The sequence below is a fragment of the Pelodiscus sinensis genome, chromosome 16, assembly GCF_052426305.1.
Source record: "Pelodiscus sinensis isolate ZL-2025 chromosome 16, ASM5242630v1, whole genome shotgun sequence".
Classification (NCBI taxonomy): Eukaryota; Metazoa; Chordata; order Testudines; family Trionychidae; genus Pelodiscus; species Pelodiscus sinensis.
In genome coordinates, this window is record NC_143067.1 from 21,854,623 (window position 1) to 21,879,731 (window position 25,109).

Here is a 25,109-nt window from a genome sequence, read left to right on the forward strand (position 1 = left end):
GGGGTATGATATTCACATGACCCTTCCCCATCCTTCTTCAGGGACCCTTCTCATGAGCATCTCCTGTGGGAGGAGGTGCTTCAACTCCTAACCTGCATGTTCGCCAACCTCTCCCTCAGTGGGACCTTAATCTGAACCTGACCAGACTTATGGGGCCCTCCTTTGATCCTTTAGCCACTTGTTCATTGCTGCACTTCTTCTGGAAAGTGTAGTTTCTTGTAGTTATCACGTAAGATGGACATTTTTCAGAGTTAAGGGTCCTTACCTTGGACCCCCCTTACACAGTCTTTTGCAAGGATGAGGTCAGGTTATGCCCAAACCTCACCTTCTTGTCCAAGATGGTGTCTCAGTTTCATGCCTCCCAGCAGAGCCGGCCCAAGGTACGCGCTGATCAGGCTACTGCCCAGGGCACTCCATTGTAGGGGCTGCCACACGGGGCTGCCGGGCAGGGCGGGGGTGGCACTGCGCATGCACCGGGGGCGGAGCCGTGCATGTGCCACGTGCCTGAGGAGGGGCCGTGCATGCGCTGGGTGCCCGGGGACGGGGCTGCGCATGCATCGCACTCCCAGGGGCTGCGCTGTGCTCCCGGAGCCAGGGGCGCACAAATGGCTCTGGCCGGCCCTATCTCCCGGGACATTTGTCTCAGGTTTTTTTATCCCAAGCTTTATGCCTCTGACAAAGAACAGGCTTTATACACTCTAGAAGTTAGGAGAGCATCGACCTTTTACTTAGACAGAATAAAGCCCTTCACAATGTAGTATATAGTAGAAAACATGCTCTATTTTCTCGAGAGAGACATTTTAGAAGAGTGTTTCTCTTCCCTCCCCACCCAAGTCAATTACTGCATTTGGGTATGTCTACACCACAAAGTTAATTCGAACTAACAGCTGTTAGTTCGAATTAACTTTCATAGGCGCTACACATACAAACCGCTAGTTCGAACTTAATTCGAACTAGCGCAGCGCTTAATTCGAACTAGGTAAACCTCATTCTACGAGGACTAACGCCTAGTTTGAATTAAGTAGTTCGAATTAAGGGCTGTGTAGCCACTTCATTCGAACTAGTTGGAGGCTAGCCCTTCCCAGCTTGCCCTGGTGGCCACTTTGGGCACAACCAGGGAAACTCTTCTGTCCCCCTCCTGGCCCCAGAGCCCTTAAAGGGGCATGGTCTGGCTACGGTGCTCGTGCCAGTTGCAAGCCTGCCAGCACCTAGCCAGCAGACCCTGCACCTGGCGCAGCATGAGCCAGCCACCTGCTGCCACCCAGCCCTCCGCCTCTTCCCAGGACCAGGCTGGCTGCTCACAGGAGCCTGCCCGGGGCTGCAAGAGGTGGGCGCCTGTCTGGTCTAATGCGGAGATCGTGGACCTCATCGAGGTTTGAGGGGAAGCCTCCAACATCCACGATCTCGGCACTAGCCACAGGAACGCGGCCGTCTACAGCCGCATGGCTGCCAGCCTGGCCACCAGAGGACACATGCGGACCCAGGAGCAGGTCCGCTGCAAGGTCAAGGACCTGCGGCAGTCCTACTCCAGGGCCTCCCAGCCAGGGGCCGACCCGGAGGCCTGCCCCCACTTTGAGGTCCTGGACCGCATCCTGGGGGCTCACGCCGTCCATGCCCCCTGGGTGGTGATCAACCCCGGGGCAGAGGGACCCGTCCTAAACAGGGAGGAGGAAGATGCCAAGAGCCAGGAGCCTGCAGGGAGCCTGCCCAGGACCCAGGACCCCTGAGGCACTCCACAGAGCACATCGGCAGCGTCGTCCGAGGCTGGGGAGGGCTCCACATGTGAGTGCCATCATGCTCCCCTTATGTGTATGAGGGGTGTGGGGGAAGAGGGAGCCCAGGGACCGTGCGCCTGGGCCTTGCCCACCATGGAGCAGCAGCTGGTTGTCATGCAGGGGCCCTGGACCATTCCCCACATGCCGACCTCACCTTGCAGAGGGGGGCTGGGTTTCACCCACCGTGTCCCCAGGGAGAACTGACCACTGCTCTCGTTTCACCACAGCTGCAGCACCTGGGACTGCAGGGCGCACCACCCCATCTACAACAGTCACCTGCACCCTGGCCAGCAGGTGCACCAGGAACCTGGAGGACTACCAGCGGCGGCACCTGCGGCTATTGGAGCACTAGATCTGCATCCAGGAGCACTGGGTCTGGGAGAACCTGCGGCTGCGGCAGCAGAGTTTGAAGGTGCTGGAGGAGCAGGGCCGTGCCCTCAGAGGTTACCTCCAGACCCTGGTGGACAGGTTCCTGCCTCCTCATGCTCCAGCCCCTGCGGCCGCCCCAGCTCTCGTTCCTCCTCCCACCCCTGTTCCCCTCCTGCTTCCTCCACACCCCCCGTCCCTCCTGCCCCACCCTCCACACCCACTCCCCCCCGACGCCTCCGCACCCACAGTGCTGCGAGACGGGAGAGCCAGCAGGACCCCCAACCCTGAGCTTTCCCTTCCCTTCCACCCCTTCCACCTCCTTCCAGCTCCCTCCTCCCAGGTTTCCCGCTCCCCTCTCCCACCCTCATTCCTTCCTCCCCCAATTCCAGTTATGTAATAAAAAGAGATTTTTGGTGGCAAAACAGGTATCTTTATTTGACATTAGGAAGGGGGGTTAGAGAGGGGAAAGAGGAAGGAGGGGAGGGTGGAAGAAGGCCCCAGTGGGGCATGCAGGGAGAGTTCAGTCCTCCTCCTCCACCTGGAAGCTCTCCCTCAGGGCTTCCCAGATCCAGACGGCCCCCCGCTGGGCTTCCTGGATAGCGGTGGTTCAGGGCTGCGTGTACTGGCCAGCCATGCGGTCGGCCTCAGCCATCCAGGCTGGCAGGAGAGCCTCCCCCTTCCGCTCGCACAAACTGTGCAGCACACAACATGCTGGCATCACGGGAGGGATATTGTGTTCGGCAAGGTTGAGGCGGGTGAGGAGGCACCCAAATCTGGCTTTCAGGCGACCAGGATGCAGGCCCTCGTGAGCCTGGCATTGAAGACCTGGTGGGAGGGGTTGAGGTGCCCTGTGTACAGCTTCATCAGCCAGGGCTGTAGGGGGTAGGCTGTATCCCCCAACAGGCACACAGGCATGTCCATGTTCCAGACCCTGATGTGGCGATCAGGAAAGAAGGTCCCGGCATGCAGCCTCTGGCACACGGAGGAGTTGCGGAACACCCTGGCGTCGTGTGCCTTGCCGGACCAGCCCACATTAATGTCCGTGAACTGGCCCCGGTGGTCACACACGTCCTGCAGGAGCATGGAGAAGTACCCCTTCCTGTTGATGTACTGGGAGGCCTGGTGTTCCGGGGCATGGATGGGGATGTGCATCCCGTCGATGGCCCCCCTCAGTTGGGAAGCCGAGGGTGCTGAACCCTCGGATGACGGCGTCTGGGTCGGTGAGGCAGACCATCCTGCGGAGCAGCACCCGGTTGATGGCCTTGACCACCTGCAGAGGGACACAGAAACCACGAATCAGTAGGGCACCCGGGTGGCTGGAAGTGTTCGTTCCCTGGCACTGCCCCGCGCCCCACTCCCAGAAGCCACCCCCGTGGGCAGCGTGTAGTACGGCCAGGAGAGACCGAACCCTCCAGTGCGGGGCACTTTCGCCTCCTCCCCCCACCTTTTCTCTGGGGCGGCCCATCCCCTCTTTGAAGCTCTCCTTTCCCCTGGCCCAGTGGCCGGTGGGTGCTGTACCTGCATGAACACTGCTCCAACGGTGGATCTCCCCATGCCAAACTGGTTCCCGACGGATCGGTAGCTGTGCGGTGTGGAGAGCTTCCACAGGGCGATGGCCACCCGCTTCTGGAGGGGGATGGCGGGCCTCATGTGAGTGTCCCGTTGCTGCAGAGCAGGGGCGAACCACTCGCAGAGCTCAAGGAAGGTGTCCTTCTTCATCCTGAAGTTCTGGGTCCACTGTCTGTCTCCCCAGCGCTCCAGGACGATGCGGTCCCACCAGTCGCTGCCGGTGTCCAGATGCCAGATGCGGCGGGGCATGCTGGCATCCGGGCACTGCTGCCACTCCTCCACGACCCCCGGGGAGGCCAGGGGGAGAGGCAGGGGACTGATGTGCACCAGGTGGTGCTAGGTAGCCTCTACCAATTGCTGGCAGGCTTTCAGCAGCAGGTCCAAAAACTGGAGCAGCATCCCCAGGGTGAGCTCTGGCTTTATGTTGCCAACTGCGGCGGCATCCCCAATGGGAAGCACCAACACAGGCAGTCGGAGAGAAAAACGCTTTGCTGTCCCTGGCGAGGTAGGCAAGCAAATGGAAAAGCTGAGAACCGGCTGTCCAGGGGGGTCCCTTTAAGCACGAGCCTCAGATAGCCTCAGATAGCAGCCACACAAAGCAACTACTGACCTGATGCCCCGCCGGAACTGGTTTCAATGCGATCCAGCATCCAATCAGTGTGGACGTGCTAGTTCAAATTAGCAAAACACTAATTTGAATTAGTTTTTAAGTCTAGATGAGCTAATTCGAATGAGCTTAGTTCGAATTAGTGCTGTAGTGTAGACATACCCTTTGAGTTCAGGGATTTGGCTGGAATGGGTGAGCAGAGAGAAGAGGGAGACAGTAGGAAGTGAGGTGAGGCTTAGGTGGAGTATAGGTGGGCCACAGACTAGGGAGTTTGCCTTCCCAAGTAGCAGCTTCACCAACTGCCCATGATAATGATTCCTTCTGGCCTTCAAATCAGTGAATCTGCATGTGTGCATTTGGCAGTTTCAGTATGAAACCTTTTGGTAAATTAAATTAAAAAAAATAGTAGAAAATGATTTGGCACTCAATAGATACAGAGAATTTTAATCACAATCATGAAGAAAACACCTGAAATCAACATGGGATTTATTGAAATGAATAGCATTTTGCATGTGAATAGACATAGACATGATTTCAGCATGAGTGTTTTTTCCTTTAGGATAGATTGTATGTAGCAAATGAGTACTGATGGATTTATTGGGAATTTTTTTGAATAGTTACATTTTCAGTAGTTTTAAAAAGAGCCAGTATAACTAAAAAGAAAGATGGTATTTATATTCTGATTCTAATAGCTTCTTGTATAATAATAAAAGAACAATATGCTGGGAGGCATGATTATGTTTCTGATTGTACAGCAGGACTTGATTGCTTTAGTAATATTCATGTATGTGTCTTATTTTTTAAACAGGCTTTCAGACATCAAAAGAGGTCAAAGTGGATGTGCTCAAATGAAAAAAGGAGGAGAACTTATGGCTACTAATTGTTCCACGCACCTGTACTGGGTCTGTGAAAAACAAGCAGGTGGTGATCAAAAGAACCAGTAATTCAGTATACAGCTAGTAGGATCTTATAAGATGCTTTTCACCATAGCATTTGGTTTCATGTTGCTGCACATGTACTATTCCCAGAGAATGCAGATTCCAGAGCTAGCTAACTCTAAGTGCCAAATCTTCAAATGGTGTAAATGGTTTTACCTCATTGATTTCAATGTATCTGTGCTGATTTTACAGCAGCTGAGAATCATGACTCTAATCTCCATAGTATAATTTGAATTAGGAATTGTTACTTTCAAAACTAATTCATGATATATAAAATGATGGTAATGAGATGTGCCTTATTGGCAAACCTCGAGCAAAATTTTTTTACTGTATTAAATACCATGTGTTTTATCACAAGATACCATGGCATGTGTTTGATCTCATACATAGTACCTACTGAATAAAATGAAGCTATTATATGAAATTCCTCCTGTGTCTCCAGAAGTCTTCAGGTGGACTGCATAAAATACTGTTTTTTAAACTTTTACTGCTAGAGAAGTTCAGAAAAAAAATTGTCTAAATGAAAGGTAGATTTTCCCCTGCAGATCAAGTTTTCTAGGTTCAGATAACAAAAACAGTTCATAAATAGTAAGGGTCTAAAATAATTCTAAACAACATTGTATGCATCAGAAATTAGTTCATTAACCAGGGAAAAACCAGGACTGAATAGAGCCTTCATTTCAGCCTATACTTTCTTATAAAATACGTAATGAGTAACCATTAAGGATCCAATTCAGGAAACCACTTAAGCATGTACCTAACTCCATCACTATGCAGGACAACACTTCTGTGTGTGCTTTAGTTCTGCAAGTGAATAAGTACTGTCTTCAATAGGGATGCATTTGTGAAAAAGAGCCTAGTTTCTCTAGAAACTTTTGTCCTTCAGCTAGTGTAATTGCCATAGCTAAGGCAGCTGCAGGCCAAGCTAGTCTGACTTTACAGTTTCTGTGATTCATGCTGTGTGTTCTTGTCAATCTCCTTACAACTTCTTTTCACTTGCAGACCTTGATATTTTCCTTGAGTATCCTGGAAGAATACTGCTTTCTCTGGTGGCAATGGCTCAATACAGTACCCTAATAGAAGCAAAATTCTTCTGTATGATAAAAGCTCATTGTACAGGAATAAGTAGCTGGTCATCCAGATTTTATCTTGTCTCAGGAAATGAAATGGTGTCAGCTCCCCAAACATGTATAGTTTACTTGAAAACAAGTAAGGTGTCATCTTTTCTCTTTGGTAATTAATTTTTTAAAATATAGATAAGATTTAAAAAAATAAAATTTTGTTTTTACCCTTGTTTGTAGTATGAGTAAAGACACCGTGAAAGTATGGATTCAGGATCTTGATAATTAGAACATTGTCATAGAGTAGGGAGCCAAGAGATTGGTTATTTTCCCAGTTTGCAATTATTTTATGACCATGGACAAATCTATTTTCCTATGTAGAAAAATGGCAGGAATCTTTGAGATCAAGGAATGGAAAGCTCTGCGTGTGGTAAATCCTCGCTCAGTCCCACCCCTCCATTCCAGCGGCAACATTGGCAGAGGAACCAGTTTGATTTTTTCCTGAGTCAATGGGAGGGCTCTGAGTTACTAAGAGAATTCCTTCTCAGGGGTGTGTCTGGGTCTTGCCAAAGTGTTCAAGGTGTAATTGACCATCATTCTTGGAGTTGGGAAGGAATTCTCCCATAGATCAGATTGGCAGAGACCCTGGGTGTTTTTGCCTTCCTTTTCAGCAAGGAGCCAGGGTTAAACTAGAGTAAATGGTGGATTCTCTGCAACTGGAAATCTTTAAATCATGATTTGAGGACTTCAGTAACTCAACCAGAGGTTAGGGGTCTATTACAGCAGTGGGTGGGTGATGTTCTGTGGCCCGTGATGTGCAAGGGGTCAAATGAAATGCTCATGATTTGTGTTCTCTCTCATTTTTTTATGCCCATGTGTGGAATGAATTTTGGCATGTGCACTATTATGGAGATGATGTGCAACACATCACCTCCATATTGGTGCATATAACACTTTAATAGAAGTGCATTGCGGGTATGAAAACTAATTCCAAGAGGTTGAATCTTAAAGTGCACCACTCTTTAAGAAAGAAGGACCATGCTATTTTGGTAGGCTATTTTGTTTATAAATAGGAAGAGTGGTCCAGGAGGGAGACAGGAAGGGCTCGTCTAGACTACATTCCTCTTTCGAAAGGGGAATGTAAATGATCCCAATCACAGTGCAAATGAAGCAAGGATTTAAATATCTCATGCTTCATTTGCATATTCACCCAAAAAAGGGTATTTCGAAAGTGAAACCGCAATCTAGACACAGTTCTCTTGAGGGGGAAAAACCCCTTTTTGAAAGACCCGGTACTCATTTTTTCTGCAAAAGAGCTGAGTCTTTGAGGACACAGTCATAATCTGTAAATGCTTTTAAATAAAGGGAATTACCCACAGTATCTGAAGAAGGCCTGAACTTAAAGAAGGAAAAGTTTAGGGTAGACCTCATAAAAAAGTTCTTGGCAGTACCAGCTATTAGGTAATGGTATGAACATTCAAGGGAGAGATTCAAGGCAATGTAACTTCAGTTATTCAAAAATGAAGGTCATGAAAGTGCTATAGGAGACAGGATTCTCTGCATTTCCAGAGACTATCTGATGACCCAAGTGGGCCTTCTATTTATGAATCTTTGATTAATTTACTAGGCAATATTTAAGCATTGTGGTTCTCTAACTTGGGTTAAATCCGTATTGGGATTCATAATATAACTGGATTTATCCTCATTGGTGATGCTCACTCTTGGTTTAAGCTTAGCTTACTGATATGCAAATCTAGATCACTTACAACAGAAGCATACAACCATATTTGGACATTTTAGTTTATAAAAGTTATAACTATACTTGTGGCCTTTGTGTAAGGTTCTTGTGGTTTTTTTCTTACATGTTATGCAGCTGACTGCTATTCGTACCTTAAGAGATGTCACAAACTATGGGAATGACACAACAGCTTGCATTGAGTACACATGATGACATTAGAATATGTATCTGTGATGAGAATCCAAATGCTAATAACTGTTTCTCCAGCCCAATCCTCCTCTCTCATCTGGTTCTTGCATGTGGCAATGGAGATTACAAAAAAAAATGAATATGAGAGAAAAATACCAGGGTGCATAGATACAATCTGAAGCAAAATGCAGGACAATGTAGCACTTTAAAGACTAACAAGATGGTTTATTAGATGATGAGCTTTCGTGGGCCAGACCCACTTCCTCAGATCAAATAGTGGAAGAAAATAGTCACAACCATATATACCAAAGGATACAATTAAAAAAATGAACAAATATGAAAAGGACAAATCACATTTCAGAACAGAACGGGGATGCGGGGGGGGGGGGGAAGGAAGGAAGGTAAGTGTCTGTGAATTGATGATATCAGAGGTGGGGCGAGTGGGATGTCTGTGAGCTAATGGTGATTTGTCCTTTTCGTATGTGTTCATTTTTTTTAATTGTATCCTTTGGTATATATGGTTGTGACTATTTTCTTCCACTATTTGATCTGAGGAAGTGGGTCTGGCCCATGAAAGCTCATCATCTAATAAACCATCCTGTTAGTCTTTAAAGTGCTGCATTGTCCTGCATTTTGCTTCAGCTACCCCAGACTAACACGGCTACATTTCTATCACTAGATACAATCTGACTGTTAATCTTGGAATTGTGCTGTGTGTTTCTCTTCTCTAGGCTGTGTTTCTGGGCGGTATGGATCTGGATGCAGGAAAACCTGCCCTCACTGTACTAGTGCCCTGCCTTGTAACAGTTTCACTGGGTTCTGTGATGAGAAAACCTCATGTCTGTTGCCATTCACGCTAGCAAGCTGTGCAGCAAGTAAGTTCTGAAAGGAGATACCTCAGAACAACTAGCATTCTATTATGTTGCCTGGGTTTTAAGCCACATAATTTTAGATGACTGGGTTCAGGAGGGATGTTGACAAGAGCCCTTAAATGATGCCCCAGCTCTTTCATTTTACATAAGTCTGTCGTTGAAACTAGATAGATGAGGTGTTCATTCCGTCTTGTATGAACTGGTGATTAGGACCGTGGCCCATGAAAGCCCTAAAGTACAAACTATCTTTTTCTTCGATGCTTGTGTCCTCTCCCTGCCTTTAAGGTCTTGCAGTCCACTATGAGTTTGAAATTTGTCAGGTTCATGGAAGAGGCCAGACTGATGGTATTTTTACATCTTTTGATAAGCCACAGAAAAGGTAGAGCAGTAGTGCAAGCCTCTCTCTCTAAGACTTAATTGTCGTCTTCGTGCCAGTTCAGTTCACAGCTTCTTTGACACTGCCAAAAAGGGTTCAGTGTTAGGCCAAGTGTACCGGTGAATGGCTTTATTTGTTTGCCCAGTTTCTATCCTTACATTATCTCTCCTGTTCTCTTTTATTGTTCCAGAATGGTACGATGAGGATAGAATATGGCCCTGTTTCCCCCCAACATGGGGAGAGTGTTGGCACAGTAAACTTTTATGCCACCCTTCCTTACAATTTCAATAGCAAGGGAGAAGGAGGATGTGTGCCTGGAATACAATGCAGTCCAACTGGCAGACAATCCATTGGGGTATGTCTACACTAGCCCCCTAGTTCGAACTAGGGAGGCTAATGTAGGCATTCGAAGTTGCAAATCAAGCCCGGGATTTAAATATCCCGTGCTTGATTTGCATCTTCCCGGCCAGTTGCCATTTTTGAAATTTACAAATCCGGACTAACTGCCCGCGTTACACGCAGCAGGGACCCGGTAGTTCGAAATAAAGCTCTAGTTTGAACTACCTATTATTCCTCCTGGAATGAGGTTTAACAGGTAGTTCAAACTAGGGCTTTATTTCGAACTACCGGGTCCCTGCCGCGTGTAGACGCGGGCAGTTAGTCCGGACTTGTAAATTTCAAAAATGGCGACCGGACGGGAAGATGCAAATCAAGCACGGGATATTTAAATCCCAGGCTTGATTTGCAACTTTGAATGCCTACATTAGCCTCCCTAGTTCGAACTTGGGGGCTAGTGTAGACATACCCTTGGCGACTCTTGCTAACTAGTATACATTTGAGTCACCCTTTTGCTACTGTGTGTTTAATCAGAGAATCATAGAAATGTATGGCTGGAAGTCCTCAGATCCACCTCTTTGCACTTAGGCAGGACCAAGTAAACCTAGACTATCTCTGACAGGTGTTTATCCAACGTGTTTTTAAAACCTCTGATGATAGGGAATTCTACAGCCTCCCTTAGAAAGCTATTCCAGAGCTTAACTGCCCTTATAATTAGAACGATTTTTCTTTATTTCCTGGGCCTTTTTAAAAAATTGTCATACAACTACATATCTGTATAAAGATCTACAGAGCTTGTGTTTTCACTCAAAAGCTCACCAGCCTATATAATAAGATTTATTATTATTATTATTATTATTATTATTGTTAGATTGCGGTAGCATGAAAATCATATAAAACTGTGGTCACCAACCAGTCGACTGGTCAATCGCAGTGCCCATTAGGCGTTGATTGCTGCAACCAGCTGGCTGGGTGGCTTCCTCTTTTTGCTCCAGCCCAGTTGGAGTGTGGTGCAACCTTGGTGGGCTGAATGCCATGGTCAGGTGGGCTGGATCAAAGAGGGGCAGCCGCCTGGCCAATTGGACATGGGTTCAACCAGCTGAGGCTGCACCTGTGCCGTAGTAAAGAGCAGCTCCTCTTCTTTGTTAACTTACCGGTGCGGGGCTGGGGGGCGGGGGGTGGAAGGGAAAGAGGCGTGCATATGTGTACATGTGTGTGTTCCTGGCTCTTGTCTCCTGCTCTGGGAGTGAATGAGGTTGGGTCTGCTCCGCAGTGCCAGGGCTGGGCAGCCTGCACACATGGTGTGCCAGGGACTAGGCTACGCTGCACTGTTCCCCATGGCCTGTGTGTGCGGTCGGGGAACCCCTTCCCCAGCACCCTGCTGTGCTCGGCTGGACTGAAGGCAGCCCTGTGCTCTGCCTGTCCCAACCCCAGCCCCAACCTCAGCCTCGGAGCTGCTATATGCAGGAAAAGGGCTGGGCTGGGCAGGGAAGAGACTTGCCCTCCCCCCCTTTGCCCCAGTGCTACTTCTGGGGCACTGCAAGTCTCAGCACTGCTGCCTTGCCGGTGAGTGCACTGGGGCATAGAGATGTGGGGGAAGGAGGATGCAGGGACAGGATGGGAGGGGGCAGGAGTTGTACCGAAGATTATGGGGTGATGCAGGGGATCAGGCTGGGAGGGATCATGGGCATGAGGGGAGCGAGGCTGGAGTAGAGGCAAGATATGAGGGGGGATACGAGTTTACTTTGCAGAAGCTGCACTTTCCTTTACTCTCCACTTCTTTGCCTTCCTCTCCAACTAGCTATTTGGCTGCATTCTCACCCTTTCACCTATTTTGCATTACTCTTCCAGCTCCCTTTCTCTCCCAAACTCCCTCTGGTACCCCCACCCCACACCCTCTCCTGCTGCCAAACTTTCTTCCAGACCCTGTCCTGCTCGCCCGTCCTGTACCCCCCTCCCACCCAGATCCTGCATCCCTGTCTCACTCAATGGCTGTCCTTCCCTCCACATTGAGCCCCTCACTTTTGTTCCCAGCCCAGAACCTAAGGGGTCCACAAAATCCACTAACTCTGAAATCCTAAAACAGTAAATCTGGCCTATGGGAAGCCCTGAACCTCAGTCTTCCCTGTCCCTTTCACTCATCCTGTGGGAGCTGGAGTGCCAGAAGGGTGAAGTATCTCAGTTGGGGGCCACGTCAGTGATGGTTGAGGGTTTTGGGAGGAGTTTTTTTGCTTCTCACTTGTGTGGTTTCCAACTGATTTCTCTGTGGGTCAGTAGCTCCCGACCCAAAAGAGGTTCCCCACACCTGCCATAAATAAAGAAAACATTTAAACCTTTTTTGTTGGACATATTTTACTTTATTTAAAATGAAGTTTGAAAAACTAACATAAGAAAGTTAAAATGCTTAATCTGTTTAATAATTTAAATTAAATCATTCTCCTTAGCTGCAGCTCTAACAAAATGGCTTGGGTGTAATTATGTAATTAACAGGGTGAATTTTCATTAGCAATGGGTAGTCCATGGAAAGGTTTGGACAGGCCGGGGCCTCGAGGGGAAGGGATAGGGTAGATCCTGACTTGCCCTGACATTTAAAAAGTGATTTTTGCATGTAAAAAGGTTGGAGATCCCTGGTATAAGAGAGTCATATGGAAGAATATTTTCACTTTGGATCAACAATTAAAAATGCACTGCTTAGATATATTTTGCTGTATGTTGACATAAAAAAAAGAAATAGCCATAGATTAATGCACCTGCATTACGAATTACGAAGCACATAGAAGCCCAACAATAAATGAGTACATAATGTAGGTTATTTAAAACACGATCTTGTAGGTTAAAGTCATTGGAGGAATTGCCTGATTTTCCTTTAAGAGATAAGTTAATAATCATAATTTACATCCCTCTATCACCGCTTCATTCTAGAGAATTAAATACTAATGAATTTGTTTAAAAAAATCATGCAAACTTGGGAGGCTGAGGAATATACTTTTTCTCCCCTCATTCCTTAACTTATACATTTTCAAGATGGTGCCCAGGAATCTCATAATGCAGCCCCTGTTCAATTCAAAGGGAGTAATGCAGAGGATGAATTATTCACACACAAACACCCTCCCCTCACCATGCAAAATGCCAGTTCAAGGCCTATACATTGCTTAACTTCCATTCACATCTCTGTAACGGGATAAACAGGACTGAATGGTAGATAGGGCTTGTGACAGCCTTCTTTGCAGAGGAATTTACCTCCAGAATGAATTTCTGGCAGTTTTGTGAACACAAAGAATGGGAATATTTTAACAGCAAATGCTTGTCATGTTTTTGACATAACAGATATCAATGCCGTGGCTCTGTCTATGTTTGTTTGTTTTGGTTTGTTTGTTTTTTTAAAGCCACAGTCAGTATACAGTGTCCAGAGGTTGGGTGGCGCTACTGGAAAAGATACTGTTACTATATCTCACAAGCTAAAGCAAAACCTTGGAAGGATGCCAATTCCACCTGCAGTCGATACAGAGGTGCTGAACTTGTTTGGTTTGAAAGCCAGGAAGAACTGGTACAGTTATTAATGCTACCTCTTTTCTTCTCTAACTGGGATTTTGGCCAAGTCTGACAGCCTTTCACTGCTAAGATGTTATTACATATGCAGAACATCTCAACGTTCCCTTGATGTTTATATGGAGCTGTAGGTACCACAAGAAAGTTTGGCTCAAAAATGTTTGCTATATCAAGCATCCAAGGAATTGAATTGATCTCAGTGGACTTTCTGGCATGAAACACTAGCAGATTAGGACTCAAATGTTATGGTTTCCTTCTCTTTTAATAATAATTGTCCTGTTTCATTTTGATAAAAACAGTAAAACCACAAACACTTTTCCCTTTTTGTTTCTGAAAACGTTTGCATACAGAGTTGGATAAAATCATCCCTGAATGAACCCACATGGACAGGGTTGCAAGATATAAACCAAGATGGCATCTGGGCCTGGGCTTATGAAGATAATGCATCTAGTGTGTTGGAATGGTCTGTATATGAAGCAATCTGTATGTATCTAGTGTAGTGTGGTTGTGATCTGAAACCACATCAAAACAACAATGAAATTAAAAAATCATGATTTTATTAGCTTAGACATACTGTTAATGTCCAGATATTCAGGTAAGATTCATCTAGTCCATTCCACTCTGTGGAGGAAAATATTCCTAGGCTATTTCATATAATATTTAGATAAACATATTCTTTATATATTTTATGTGTGCAATGTATAGAATATAACATTCGTGGAATATTTTACAATCCCCTAAGGAAACCAAATTCAGCTGTCTCTCACTTCAGCATAAACTGGTGTGAATGATCTCAGAGGGTAGCTGTGTTAATCTGTATCTGCAAAAACAATGATGAGTCCTGTGGCTCATTAGCCCTGGTCTACACTAGCACCTTAGTCTGAAATAAGCCTCCCAAGTTCAAATTAGTACACACTACTAAACCCGTTATTTCAGAATAATGGGCTACGGGATTTGAACTCTGTACTCCTGTTTTTCATCAGGAGTAACGCTAATTCCAAACTTTTAAGTTTGAAATAACATTAGTGTGGATGCTCCAGTGCTGCTAATTTGAACTAATTGGCCTCTGGGAGGTTTCCTGCAGCTTCCCAAAGTGCTTCCTGGGGCTCTGAATCCAAGGTAGCACGTCCACATTAACAGAGCCTGCCTTGGACTAATTTTGAGGCTTCATCATAGTGAGGACATGCAAGTTCAAATTAGTTAAATTGGGAGTTCTTAAATTGAATTTAGTAATTTTGAAATAATTTCCTAGTGTAGACGTGGAGTTAGAGACTAAGGGTATGTCTACACTGCATTCCTCTTTTGAGAGAGGAATGCAAATGCAGCAAAGCAAAATTGCAAATGAAGCGCGGATTTGAATTTCCAGCGCTTCATTTGCATAATCACGTTCGGGCGCTATTTCAAAATACTCTATTTTGAAAAAAGAAATACTGTCTAGACACGGTTATTTCGAAAGAAAACCCTTCTATCGAAATTACCCTTAAACCTCATTTTATAAGGAGCAAGAGTAATTTCGAAAAAAAGGGTTTTCTTTTGAAATAACTGCCTCTAGACAGCGTTTCTTTTTCCGAAATAAGGTATTTCGAAATAGTGCCTGAACACGATTATGCAAATGAAGCGTGGGAAATTCAAATCCACGCTTCATTTGCAATTTCGTTGATCTGCATTTGCATTCCTCTCTCGAAAGAGGAATGCAGTGTAGACATACCCTAACAGATTTATTAGGACATAAGCTTTCGTAGTAAAACACACTTCATCAGATGAATGGGAATGGAAGTTACAACTGGGCAGTCTCTATGCCTAAGGATAAATGAACACAAATTGGACATCAGGAAAAGAAACACAGACCTGTAGGGAAACACTTTAACCTCCCTAGACATTCAGTAATAGACTTGAAAGTAGCCATCCTTCTACAAAAGAATTTCAAAACCTAATTATAAAGGGAAACAGCTGAACTGGAGTACATTTGCAAATTCAGTAGAATCATAGAATACTAGAACTGGAAGGGACCTCGAGAGGTCATCTAGTCCAGTCCCCTGCCCTCATGGCAGGACCAAATACTGTCTAAACCACTCTTAAATATCTCCAGAGATGGGGATTCCACAACCTCCCTGGGCAATTTATTCCAGTGTTTGACTACCCTGACAGTTAGGAATTCTTTCCTAATGTCCAACCTAAACCTCCCTTACTGGAGTTTAAGCCCATCACTTCTTGTTCTATCCTCAGAGGCCAAGATGAACACGTTTTCTCCCTCCTCCTTATGACACCCTTTTAGATACCTGAAAACTGCTAGCATGTCCCCTTTCAGTCTTCTCTTTTCTAAACTAAACAAACCCAATTCTTTCAGCCTTCCTTCATAGGTCATGTTCTCTAGACTTTTAATCATTCTTGTTGCTCTTCTCTGGATCCTCTCCAATTTCTCCACATCTTTCTTGAAATGCAGTGCCCAGAACTGGACATAATACTCCAACTGAGGCCTAACCAGCACAGAGTAGAGTGGAAGAATGACTTCTCGTGTCTTGCTCACAACACACCTGTTAATGCATCCCAGAATCATGTTTGCTTTTTTGCAACAGCATTACACTGCTGACTCATATTCAGCTTGTGGTCCACTATAACCCCTAGATCCCTTTCTGCCGTACTCCTTCCTAGACCGTCGCTTCCCATTCTGTATGTGTGAAACTGATTGTTCCTTCCTGAGTGGAGCACTTTGCATTTGTCTTTATTGCACTTCATCCTATTTACCTCAGACCATTTCTCCAATTTGTCCAGGTCATTTTGAATTATGACCCTATCATCCAGAGCAGTCACAACCCCTCCCAGCTTCGAGTCAGCTGCAAACTTAATGGCTACGTCTAGACTGGCATGATTTTCTGCAAATGCTTTTAACGGAAAAGTTTTTCCGTTAAAAGCATTTGTGGAAAAGAGCATCTAGATTGGTATGGATGCTTTTCTACAAAAGCTCTTTTTGCAGAAAAGCGTCCGTGCCAATCTAGACGCGGTTTTGCGCAAGAAAGCCCCGATCGCCATTTTCGCCATCGGGGCTTTTTTGCGCAAAACAGATTTTAGCTGTCTACACTGGCCCTCTTGCGCAAAAACATTTCTGGAAAAGGGCTTTTGCCCGAACAGGAACGTCAAAGCATTTGCGCAAGAAGCACTGATTTCGGACAGTAGAATGTCAGTGCTTTTGTGCAAAATCAAGCGACCAGTGTAGACAGCTGGCAAGTTTTTGTGCAAAAGCAAGCGCTTTTGCGGAAAAATTTGCCAGTCTAGACGCAGCCAATAAGCGTACTTTCTATGCCAGTATCTAAATCGTTGATGAAGATACTGAACAGAGCCGGTCCCAAAACAGACCCCTGCGGAACCCCACTTTTTATACCTTTCCAGCAGGATTGTGAACCATTAATAACTACTCTCTGAGTACGGTTATCCAGCCAGTTATGCACCCACCTTATAGTAGCCCCATCTAAGTTGTATTTGCCTAGTTTATTGATAATATCATGCGAGACTGTATCAAATGCCTTACTAAAGTCTGAGTATACCACATCCACCGTTTCTCCCTTATCCACAAGACTTGTTATCCTATCAAAGAAAGCTATCAGATTGGTTTGACATGATTTGATCTTATAGATCCATACTGGCTGTTCCCTATCACCTTGCCACCTTCTAAGTGTTTACAGATGATTTCCTTAATTACTTGCTCTATTATCTTCCCTGGCACAGAAGTTAAACTAACTGGTCTGTAGTTTCCTGGGTTGTTCTTATTTCCCTTTTTATAAATGGGCACTATATTTGCCCTTTTCCAGTCTTCTGGAATCTCTCCTGCCCCCAAGATTTTCCAAAGATGATAGCTAGAGGCTCAGATACCTCCTCTAACAGCTCCTTGAGTATTCTAGGATGCATTCCATCAGGCCTTGGTGACTTGCAGGCATCTAACTTTTCTAGGTGATTTTTAACTTGTTTTTTTTATTTTATCTTCTAAACCTACCCCCTTCCCACTAGCATTCACTATGTTAGGCATTCCTTCAGACATCTCGGTGAAGACCAAAACAAAGAAGTCATTAAGCATCTCTGTCATTTCCAAGTTTCCTGTTACTGTTTCTCCCTCCTCACTGACCAGTGGGCCTACCCTCTCCTTGTGTTCATTTGTGTTCATTTTTTTTAAATTGTATCCTTTGGTATATATGGCTGTGACTATTTTCTTCCACTATTTGATCTGAGGAAGTGGGTCTGGCCCACGAAAGCTCATCATCTAATAAACCATCTTGTTAGTCTTTAAAGTGCTACATAGTCCTGTATTTTGTTTTACCCTCTCCTTGGTCTTCCTCTTGCTTCTAATGTATTTATGAAAGTCTGTAGTACAATCAGTTTAGGTCTGAATAAGGATCTTAACTGGTTAATGTAGTACAAAGGCAATTTTCCCTATCTTGATAGTCACATCTTCGCACCAAATGCTGTGAATGAGCCACTTCCACCCTGACTGACTTGATTAGCCTCTTTAACACAATATATATACACCCCTGCCACTTCCACTCCAGTTCATCTGATGAAGTGGGTTTTACCCACAAAAGCTTATGCCCTAAGAAATCTGTTAGCCCCTAAGATACCACAGGCCTCCTCATTGTTTTTGACATGAATATAGTATTTCCAGATTTACATTGATGAAGACCAGACAGTGACTCAGGTCTTTAGCTAGTGTTTCTCTGATTACAGCCATTGATAATTCTTTAACTTTTCTTTATGGCTATTCCATTGTCTTACATTATAAAATGCTTCTTACTCTTTCATGGTTTGTTTACCCTCTTAGTTTATTGGGTTTTCAGCATGTTGACACTTACATGAATATTGTGCTCTGTAGTAAAGTTGACTTAATTTTCGGAAATCCAGTCTATTTTAAATTGTAGTGACTCCCTTGACTGCTAATAAGAATTTCCCTATCTCTTATTGCCTTTCTTTTCATTAATCCTGGCAGGCACTTGTAGACAACTATCACATTAACTTAGTCCTGTTTCCTCCTGCTCCTGCATCTGTTTAACCAAATCATGTTTCTATACCTTTTATCATTGGCATTATCCTTTCCTGGGGTTTTCCATTCATTGACATAATTTGTAAATTAGATACTCATGACCTACAAAACTAACAGTCCCTCTGAGTTGTTTTTATTTTCCACAACAGGTTAACTTTCAAAAAGAGAAACAGTTGGCTGAGATGTGTTGAAATAACAACTGGTGAGCTAGTTTCTGCTGTAGGCTGTAGAAGAGCCAAGAAATGGGTATGCAAGAAGCCAGCAGAACCAGGTTTGGAATCTGATTTGTATTTGCAGAACCCTGGTCTACACCATGCTACGAACCCTGTTACTTCGAAATAAGGGGCTGGTTATTTCAAAATAATAACTGTTTATTTCAGAACAATAATTTATAGGTGCCTTCTGTGAAGAAATGCAAAGTACAGGTGAGACCTCCCTAGTCCGGCACCCTCAGGACACGAGTGGTCCCAAACCGCAGAGTTTTTCAGACCAGGGCATGTCAAAGCCTCCCCTGCCTGCTGTTGGCCCTGCTCCTGGGTGCCATCTCTGGCCACTGGGCTTTGCTCCCAAGTCTGACCAGGGCTGCATTCCCCGCTGCCAACCCCACTACCCAAGCCCTGCTGGGACTGCGCTCCTGTCCTGGGACTGTGTTCACTACTGCACTGGCCCAGCCGCCAACCCCACTGCCTTTGGTCCAGTTGGGACTGTACTTTCCGCTGTGCCGGTCCCAGCTGGGGCTGTGTTCCCAGGCATCAGTCTGGGTTGTGCTCCTCTGTGTTGGCCCCACTGCCGGCAATCCAGGTGGAGCTGTGTTCCCCATTGTGGTGGCACTGCTGCCGCCTGGCTGCACTCTCCACTGCCAGCCCCACCCCCTGGACCTGACCAGCTAGTGCTCACTGTTCTTTTTGCCCAACCACAGATGCTGCCAGACCAGAGAGTCCCAGTATTTAGAGATTCAACATATGCCTTTTCTTTCATTGTCACCAGACTGTTTTTAGTAACCAGTTTTGTTTTATGACTGTTCACTTCTGTTGAATTAATTAAACATGCTGAGGGTATGTCTACACTACCCTCCTAGTTCGAACTAGGAGGGTAATGTAGGCATACCGCACTTGCAAATGAATTTGAATTTCCCGGGCTTCATTTGCATAAACTGGGTGCCGCCATTTTTAAATCCCTGCTCGTTCGAACCCCGTGCCGCGCGGCTACACGCGGCACGAACTAGGTAGTTCGGACTAGGCTTCCTAATCCGAACTACCATTACTCCTCGTGGAATGAGGAGTAACGGTAGTTCGGACTAGGAAGCCTAGTCCGAACTACCTAGTTCATGCCGCGTGTAGTCGCGCGGCACGGGGTTCGAACGAGCAGGGATTTAAAAATAGCGGTGCCCAGTTTATGCAAATGAAGCCCGGGAAATTCAAATCCCGGGCTTCATTTGCAAGTGCGGTATGCCTACATTACCCCGCTAGTTCGAACTAGCGGGGTAGTGTAGACATACCCTCAGATACTCCTGCTTGGACATGTCATTAAAAAGAATGACATAAATATAAAAGTAAACAAAATAATACATTCACATATATGCAGATATTCAGCATAATTTCCATCAATAAGTATCCATGTAACCATTATGGAAGATATCTCATAGTTGGTGTTGAGTTTCTTTTAAAGCTTGTGATTTTGGATGCTATACGATTCTATGTAAATATGTATAGGTTAATTACTAAGGATGAGTTAGTGCGATGCATTATAGCACAGTTTTGCTAAATCTGCAGAATTTTCTTTTCCCCCTTCCAGATCTTGATTTATTCATAAGCATCTGGGATGCAGCGGTGATCTTGCCAACTCCAACAGTATCAGCTAAATACACTAACCATACATTGGCCAGAGAAATCTGTGTAATGCAGAGGTCCAGATGCATTGGCTATGTGTTATGGCAAGACAGTTATTTCCTAATTCATGATTCTGAATTCGTTATCAGTGGATTTCCACAAAGCGCAACATACCTAAAATCAGGTAGTATTCATTATTTAGAGGTACCTTTTCAGGAGCTGTTTGAATGGATATGAAGATCAATACATTTTGTCCCCAATTAAATATTACAGCTTCCAATAGAGATTTCACTAAGAAGCTTACACGAATATTGTGCTCTGTAATAAGTGGATTTACATTTCTGAAATCGTAGCTAGAACTGACATGCATTTCTCATATGTTAGATCTGAAAAGCAGTTATTTATCATGGTTTCAGCAGTTTGTGTTTAATTTCTTTCTAAGCCTGTGATTTTGGATTCTATGGACCATCTTGTGAAAAGGAATGTCCAGGCTGCTATTGGGACAAACCATGCAATAGCATATCTGGAAAGTGCGAGGACGCTACTGTTTGTTCTGAGCCAGAGGATGTTGGTGTCTGTAACTTAGGTAAAGTCCTTTTTTTTTTTTTTTTTAAATGTCAGCTCTGTCTAAAAGTGGGAATTGAAAGTTGAGAATTCCTTCAGGTAAGGAGAAAGTATTTAAAAATAACAAAAGTAGTCATCTCCCCCGCTAAACACTATGGCTGTGTCTACACTGGGCCACTTATTCCGGAAAAGCAGCTGCTTTTCCGGAATAAGCTGCGAGCTGTCTACACTGGCCCCTTGAATTTCCGAAAAAGCAGTGACGATTTACTGTAAGAAATCAGCTGCTTTTCCGGAAAAACTATGCTGCTCCCACTCGGGCAAAAGTCCTGTTTCTGGAAAACTATTCCAGAAAAGGGCCAGTGTAGACAGCACAGTAGTCTTTTCCGGAAAAAAGCCCCGATTGCGAAAATGACGATCGGGGCTTTTTTCCGGAAAAGCGCGTCTACATTGGCCACGGATGCTTTTCCGGAAAAAGGGCTTTTCCGGAAAAGCATCCTGCCAATGTAGACGCTCTTTTTCCAGAAATACTTATAGCGGAAAACTGTTCCGTTTTAAGCATTTCCGGAAAAAGGTGCCAGTGTAGACACAGCCTGGCTACGTCTACACTGGCCCCTTCTCCGGAAGAGGCATGCTAATTTCTGACTTTGGAATAGGGAAATCTGCGGGGGATTTAAATAGCCCCCGCGGGATTTAAATAAACATGGCCGCCGCTTTTTTTCCGGCTTGGGGAAAAGCCGGAAAAGAGCGTCCAGATTGGCGCGATCCTCCGGAATAAAGCCCTTTGCAAGTATGAATAAGAGATCCTCTGGAAAAGGGCTTTATTCCGGAGGATCGTGCCAGTCTGGACGCTCTTTTCCGGCTTTTCCCCAAGCCGGAAAAAAAGCGCGGCCGTGTTTATTTAAATCCCGCGGGGGATATTTAAATCCCCCACGGATTTCCCTATTCCAAAGTTAGAAATTAGCATGCCTCTTCCGGAGAAGGGGCCAGTGTAGACATAGCCCCTGTGTGGGAATCCAACAAATAAATGTTCCCTAATTTGTTTTATTTTTATGGCATATGATTCTTATGTGCAGTTGAATAATGTTACCCTGTCCTGTAGCTCTTTCAAATTCTGCATCAAAACTCTATCAGTACACAAAAGGCCAGAATCTGTTCTTGCCGGCTCCAAGGTGAATTTCTAGTAACTCATTCAAAGTCAGTGTAATTAGCTTAAATTAACACTAGTAAAACAGTGAATGGGATTTGGATTATTTCCTCTCTTTACAAACCTATTCACTTTACTGAAATTATGCAGAGCTGCAATCTTTTGGATTTTATTCATTTTGTCTTGCAGATGGAGATTTTCAAAACTCAGAACAGAGATGGGACTTCCCACTTTTGCTATACTGTGTTATATATGTACTGCAAGAATGTGTCACTAACTTCTTGGGGCAAACATTAAAAGTTATATATGCAAAACCAAAGGGATGCTGTTAAGACTAAGGATGTTAAGGACTAGTTGACTATCTGATAAGCAAATGCTTATTGGACAGTCAGTTGACTAGTTGATTTCCCTTCCCCCCCTTACTCCCTCCATCAGATAGAGGCAGCAAAAGGGCGGGGGGGAGGAGAACAGGTACTTCAAAGGGGCAATGCCGCACAGCTGAGCCCCGGATCACATTCTATGTCTGCTCATAAGAATGTTGCACATTTCAATTTGTTTAGATCCTAGGTGTATTTCGTGTGAACCTCAGTACAGTATATAGAATGGAGAAAATAATGTGATATGAAGTTATGGGACCTTGTTGATGATTTTACTTTTGTTTTATAAAATGTGCCTAAATTATTGCCCTTCTCTGGGGGTGAAATTAATCGGCTATGTAGAGAGCCAGCCCGAGTCTCCTACACCATGAAAGCCTCATCTCTGTTCTCAAACTCTGGCCTACGTGACACGTTTATAATAGCTCAGGCTTTATCTACATTGCCAAATACGCGACAACTTTTATTGTTCACAAGTGCTTTAAAGCTCCCTTTCAACTGGCAACATTTTGCTGCCGCATGTTGCAGTGTAAACAGCTTATCAGCAGACTAGCTCTCCTGTTGACAACACAAACCATGCCTAGGGTACGTCTAGACTACATGCCTCTGTTCTCAGAGGCATGTAGATTAGGCTACCAGACATAGTAAAATGAAGCGGTGATTTAAATAATCGCCGCTTCATTTAAATTTACATGTCTGCCGCGCTGAGCCGACAAACAGCTGATCAGCTGTTTGTCGGCACAGCGCGATAGTCTGGACGCGCGGGTGTTGACATCAAAGGTATTTGTCGACCACCCAGGTAAACCTCATCCCAGGAGGCATACCTGGGGAAGGGGGAAGTAGTTTGTTGACAAAAGTGCTGATAAACATGTTTACACTGTTTTTTAGTGTCATGGTTTAACAACATTGCTGTGATGCTGAAAGCTGTGTAGCGTAGGCAAAGCCTTTGCATTGGCTCTGCACAGGAGTGAATTTTTGCTCTTGGGCAGCAGAAAAACACCACATTTTAAGCAGGCTTCCAATAAGAGGAAAATGTTTTGCAGAGTAACTAAAGTGGCATTTGCATGTGCAGCTCCCCATTTTGCATAAGTGAATGGATATTTTCGTGCATATATATGGATATAACTGCCATCTGTAGGAAACTAACTGATGAAAGTGTTCCCTGAAGAAGTAAAACATTTGTCAGTCCCTCTTTTCATTCTAAAAATGCTCCCACCACAAAATATAAAAAATCTGGTAGAACAGAAACAGTTGTGTAGTAAAGAGGGCCATAAGAAGCTAAATTTCACAGGAAGCAACATTTAATTTGAAAAGAAAGCTTTCTGTAGTACTTTTGTCTTCTCTTTTAATGATGTTAGGCAAGTACAGCTTGAAATGCCCACTTGGACTTGACTGGTGGTACTGGAATGGACAGTGTTACTTTATAGAAAGAAGTAGAACTCTAAATTGGATAGACGCCAGGTTCTTTTGCAGCCACTTTAAAAGAACAAGTCTGTTGCGACTGGAATCATCGGCAGAAAAGGTTTGAGGTTATAAAGACTACAAATGGTTTGTCTCCTTCTCCCTGACTTATTCACTTGTGTTTGGTAAATACAATGGGGATCTAACCAAATTTAATCATTGAAACGTAGGGAGGAAGGGACAGAGAGAGGTCATAGCACAGGATCTGCTGGACACTGAGAAAGGATCAAGTATACCATCTCTGACAGGTGTTTGTCTTAAAAATCTCCTGTCATGGGCATCCACAACTATTCTTGGAAACCTATTACAGAATTTAACTAATGTCATACAGGTTGAACCTCTCTTAACTGGGACTCTCTGGTCTGGCAACATCCCTGGTTCAGAAGGACCAGGGATGGACCAGGACCAGAGGATCCTGAAGAAGGCTGGTGTTTTGGAGCCCTGCAGTGAGGCTAGAGCCCAGTAGTGGAACTGCACTGTGGCAGCAAACCTGGAAGCCCTGATTGCAACACTGGGTGGGGCCATGGGTCGGGAGGCAGCGGGGCTGCCATGGTGGGGTTGGGAGCCTTGTGCTGAGGGGCTGGTGGCAGGGGGAAGTCGGCGGGGAAGCTGGAAGTGAGGCCATGACTGGGGGAGAGGCCAAAAATTACCTTCCCGGGTCCGGCAAAATCCCTCACCCAGGACCAGTCAACCTGTACTTATAAAGATTTTTCCTAACATCTAACCTAAATTTGTCTTGCTGCAGATTAAGCCCGTTACTAGAGACCTACAAATCTGGAGATATCCATTTTATAACCATGGCTCATTTTTGTTGATATGGATTCGGATACAAATTTTGTATCTAGAATCCTGCAGATTTGTGTATATCCACTTTATATTTGCATTATCCATATCCATGGATGTGGATTTCTGTGGATCATTTTTGCAGATATGGATACCAATTTTGTATCTGCCTGGGTCTCTACCCATTACTTCTTGCCCTACCTTCGATAAAAATGGAAAACAACTAATCACTGTTCTCTTTATAACATCCCTTAACATTCTAGAAGTCTGTTACAAAGTACCCCCTCAATCTTCTTTTTGAAGACTAAATATGTGTAGATTCTTTAACCATTCCTAATGTCAGGTTTTCTAAAAAAATTTATGATTTTTGTTGCTTTCTTATTTGTCCACATCTTTCTTAGCATAGCACCCAAAACTGTCCACAACAGAAAGTGATATTATGACAGGGTTAATAGCTTAACACCTGTGATTTGCACAATATCAAGTTAGGGGAAGGACATCAAAATTAGTAAAACAAAACTTTGTCATTTTCTAGTATTCTGTGTATTT

At 44.8% G+C, this 25,109-nt stretch overlaps 1 protein-coding gene across 2 annotated transcripts in view; it reads left to right on the forward strand.

Annotated features, from left to right (window-relative positions):
* LOC106732388 (uncharacterized) overlaps positions 1–25,109 on the forward strand; it is a 135,373-nt gene that overhangs the window by 48,038 nt on the left and 62,226 nt on the right. For both annotated transcript variants that reach the window (XM_025187467.3, XM_075900291.2), the window contains 9 exons: positions 5,129–5,241; positions 6,261–6,467; positions 8,978–9,121; positions 13,217–13,377; positions 13,730–13,842; positions 18,555–18,676; positions 20,200–20,418; positions 20,677–20,820; positions 23,675–23,838. In XM_025187467.3, coding sequence (XP_025043252.2) covers positions 5,129–5,241; positions 6,261–6,467; positions 8,978–9,121; positions 13,217–13,377; positions 13,730–13,842; positions 18,555–18,676; positions 20,200–20,418; positions 20,677–20,820; positions 23,675–23,838 — 1,387 coding nt within the window. The remainder of the gene's footprint in view (positions 1–5,128; positions 5,242–6,260; positions 6,468–8,977; positions 9,122–13,216; positions 13,378–13,729; positions 13,843–18,554; positions 18,677–20,199; positions 20,419–20,676; positions 20,821–23,674; positions 23,839–25,109) is intronic.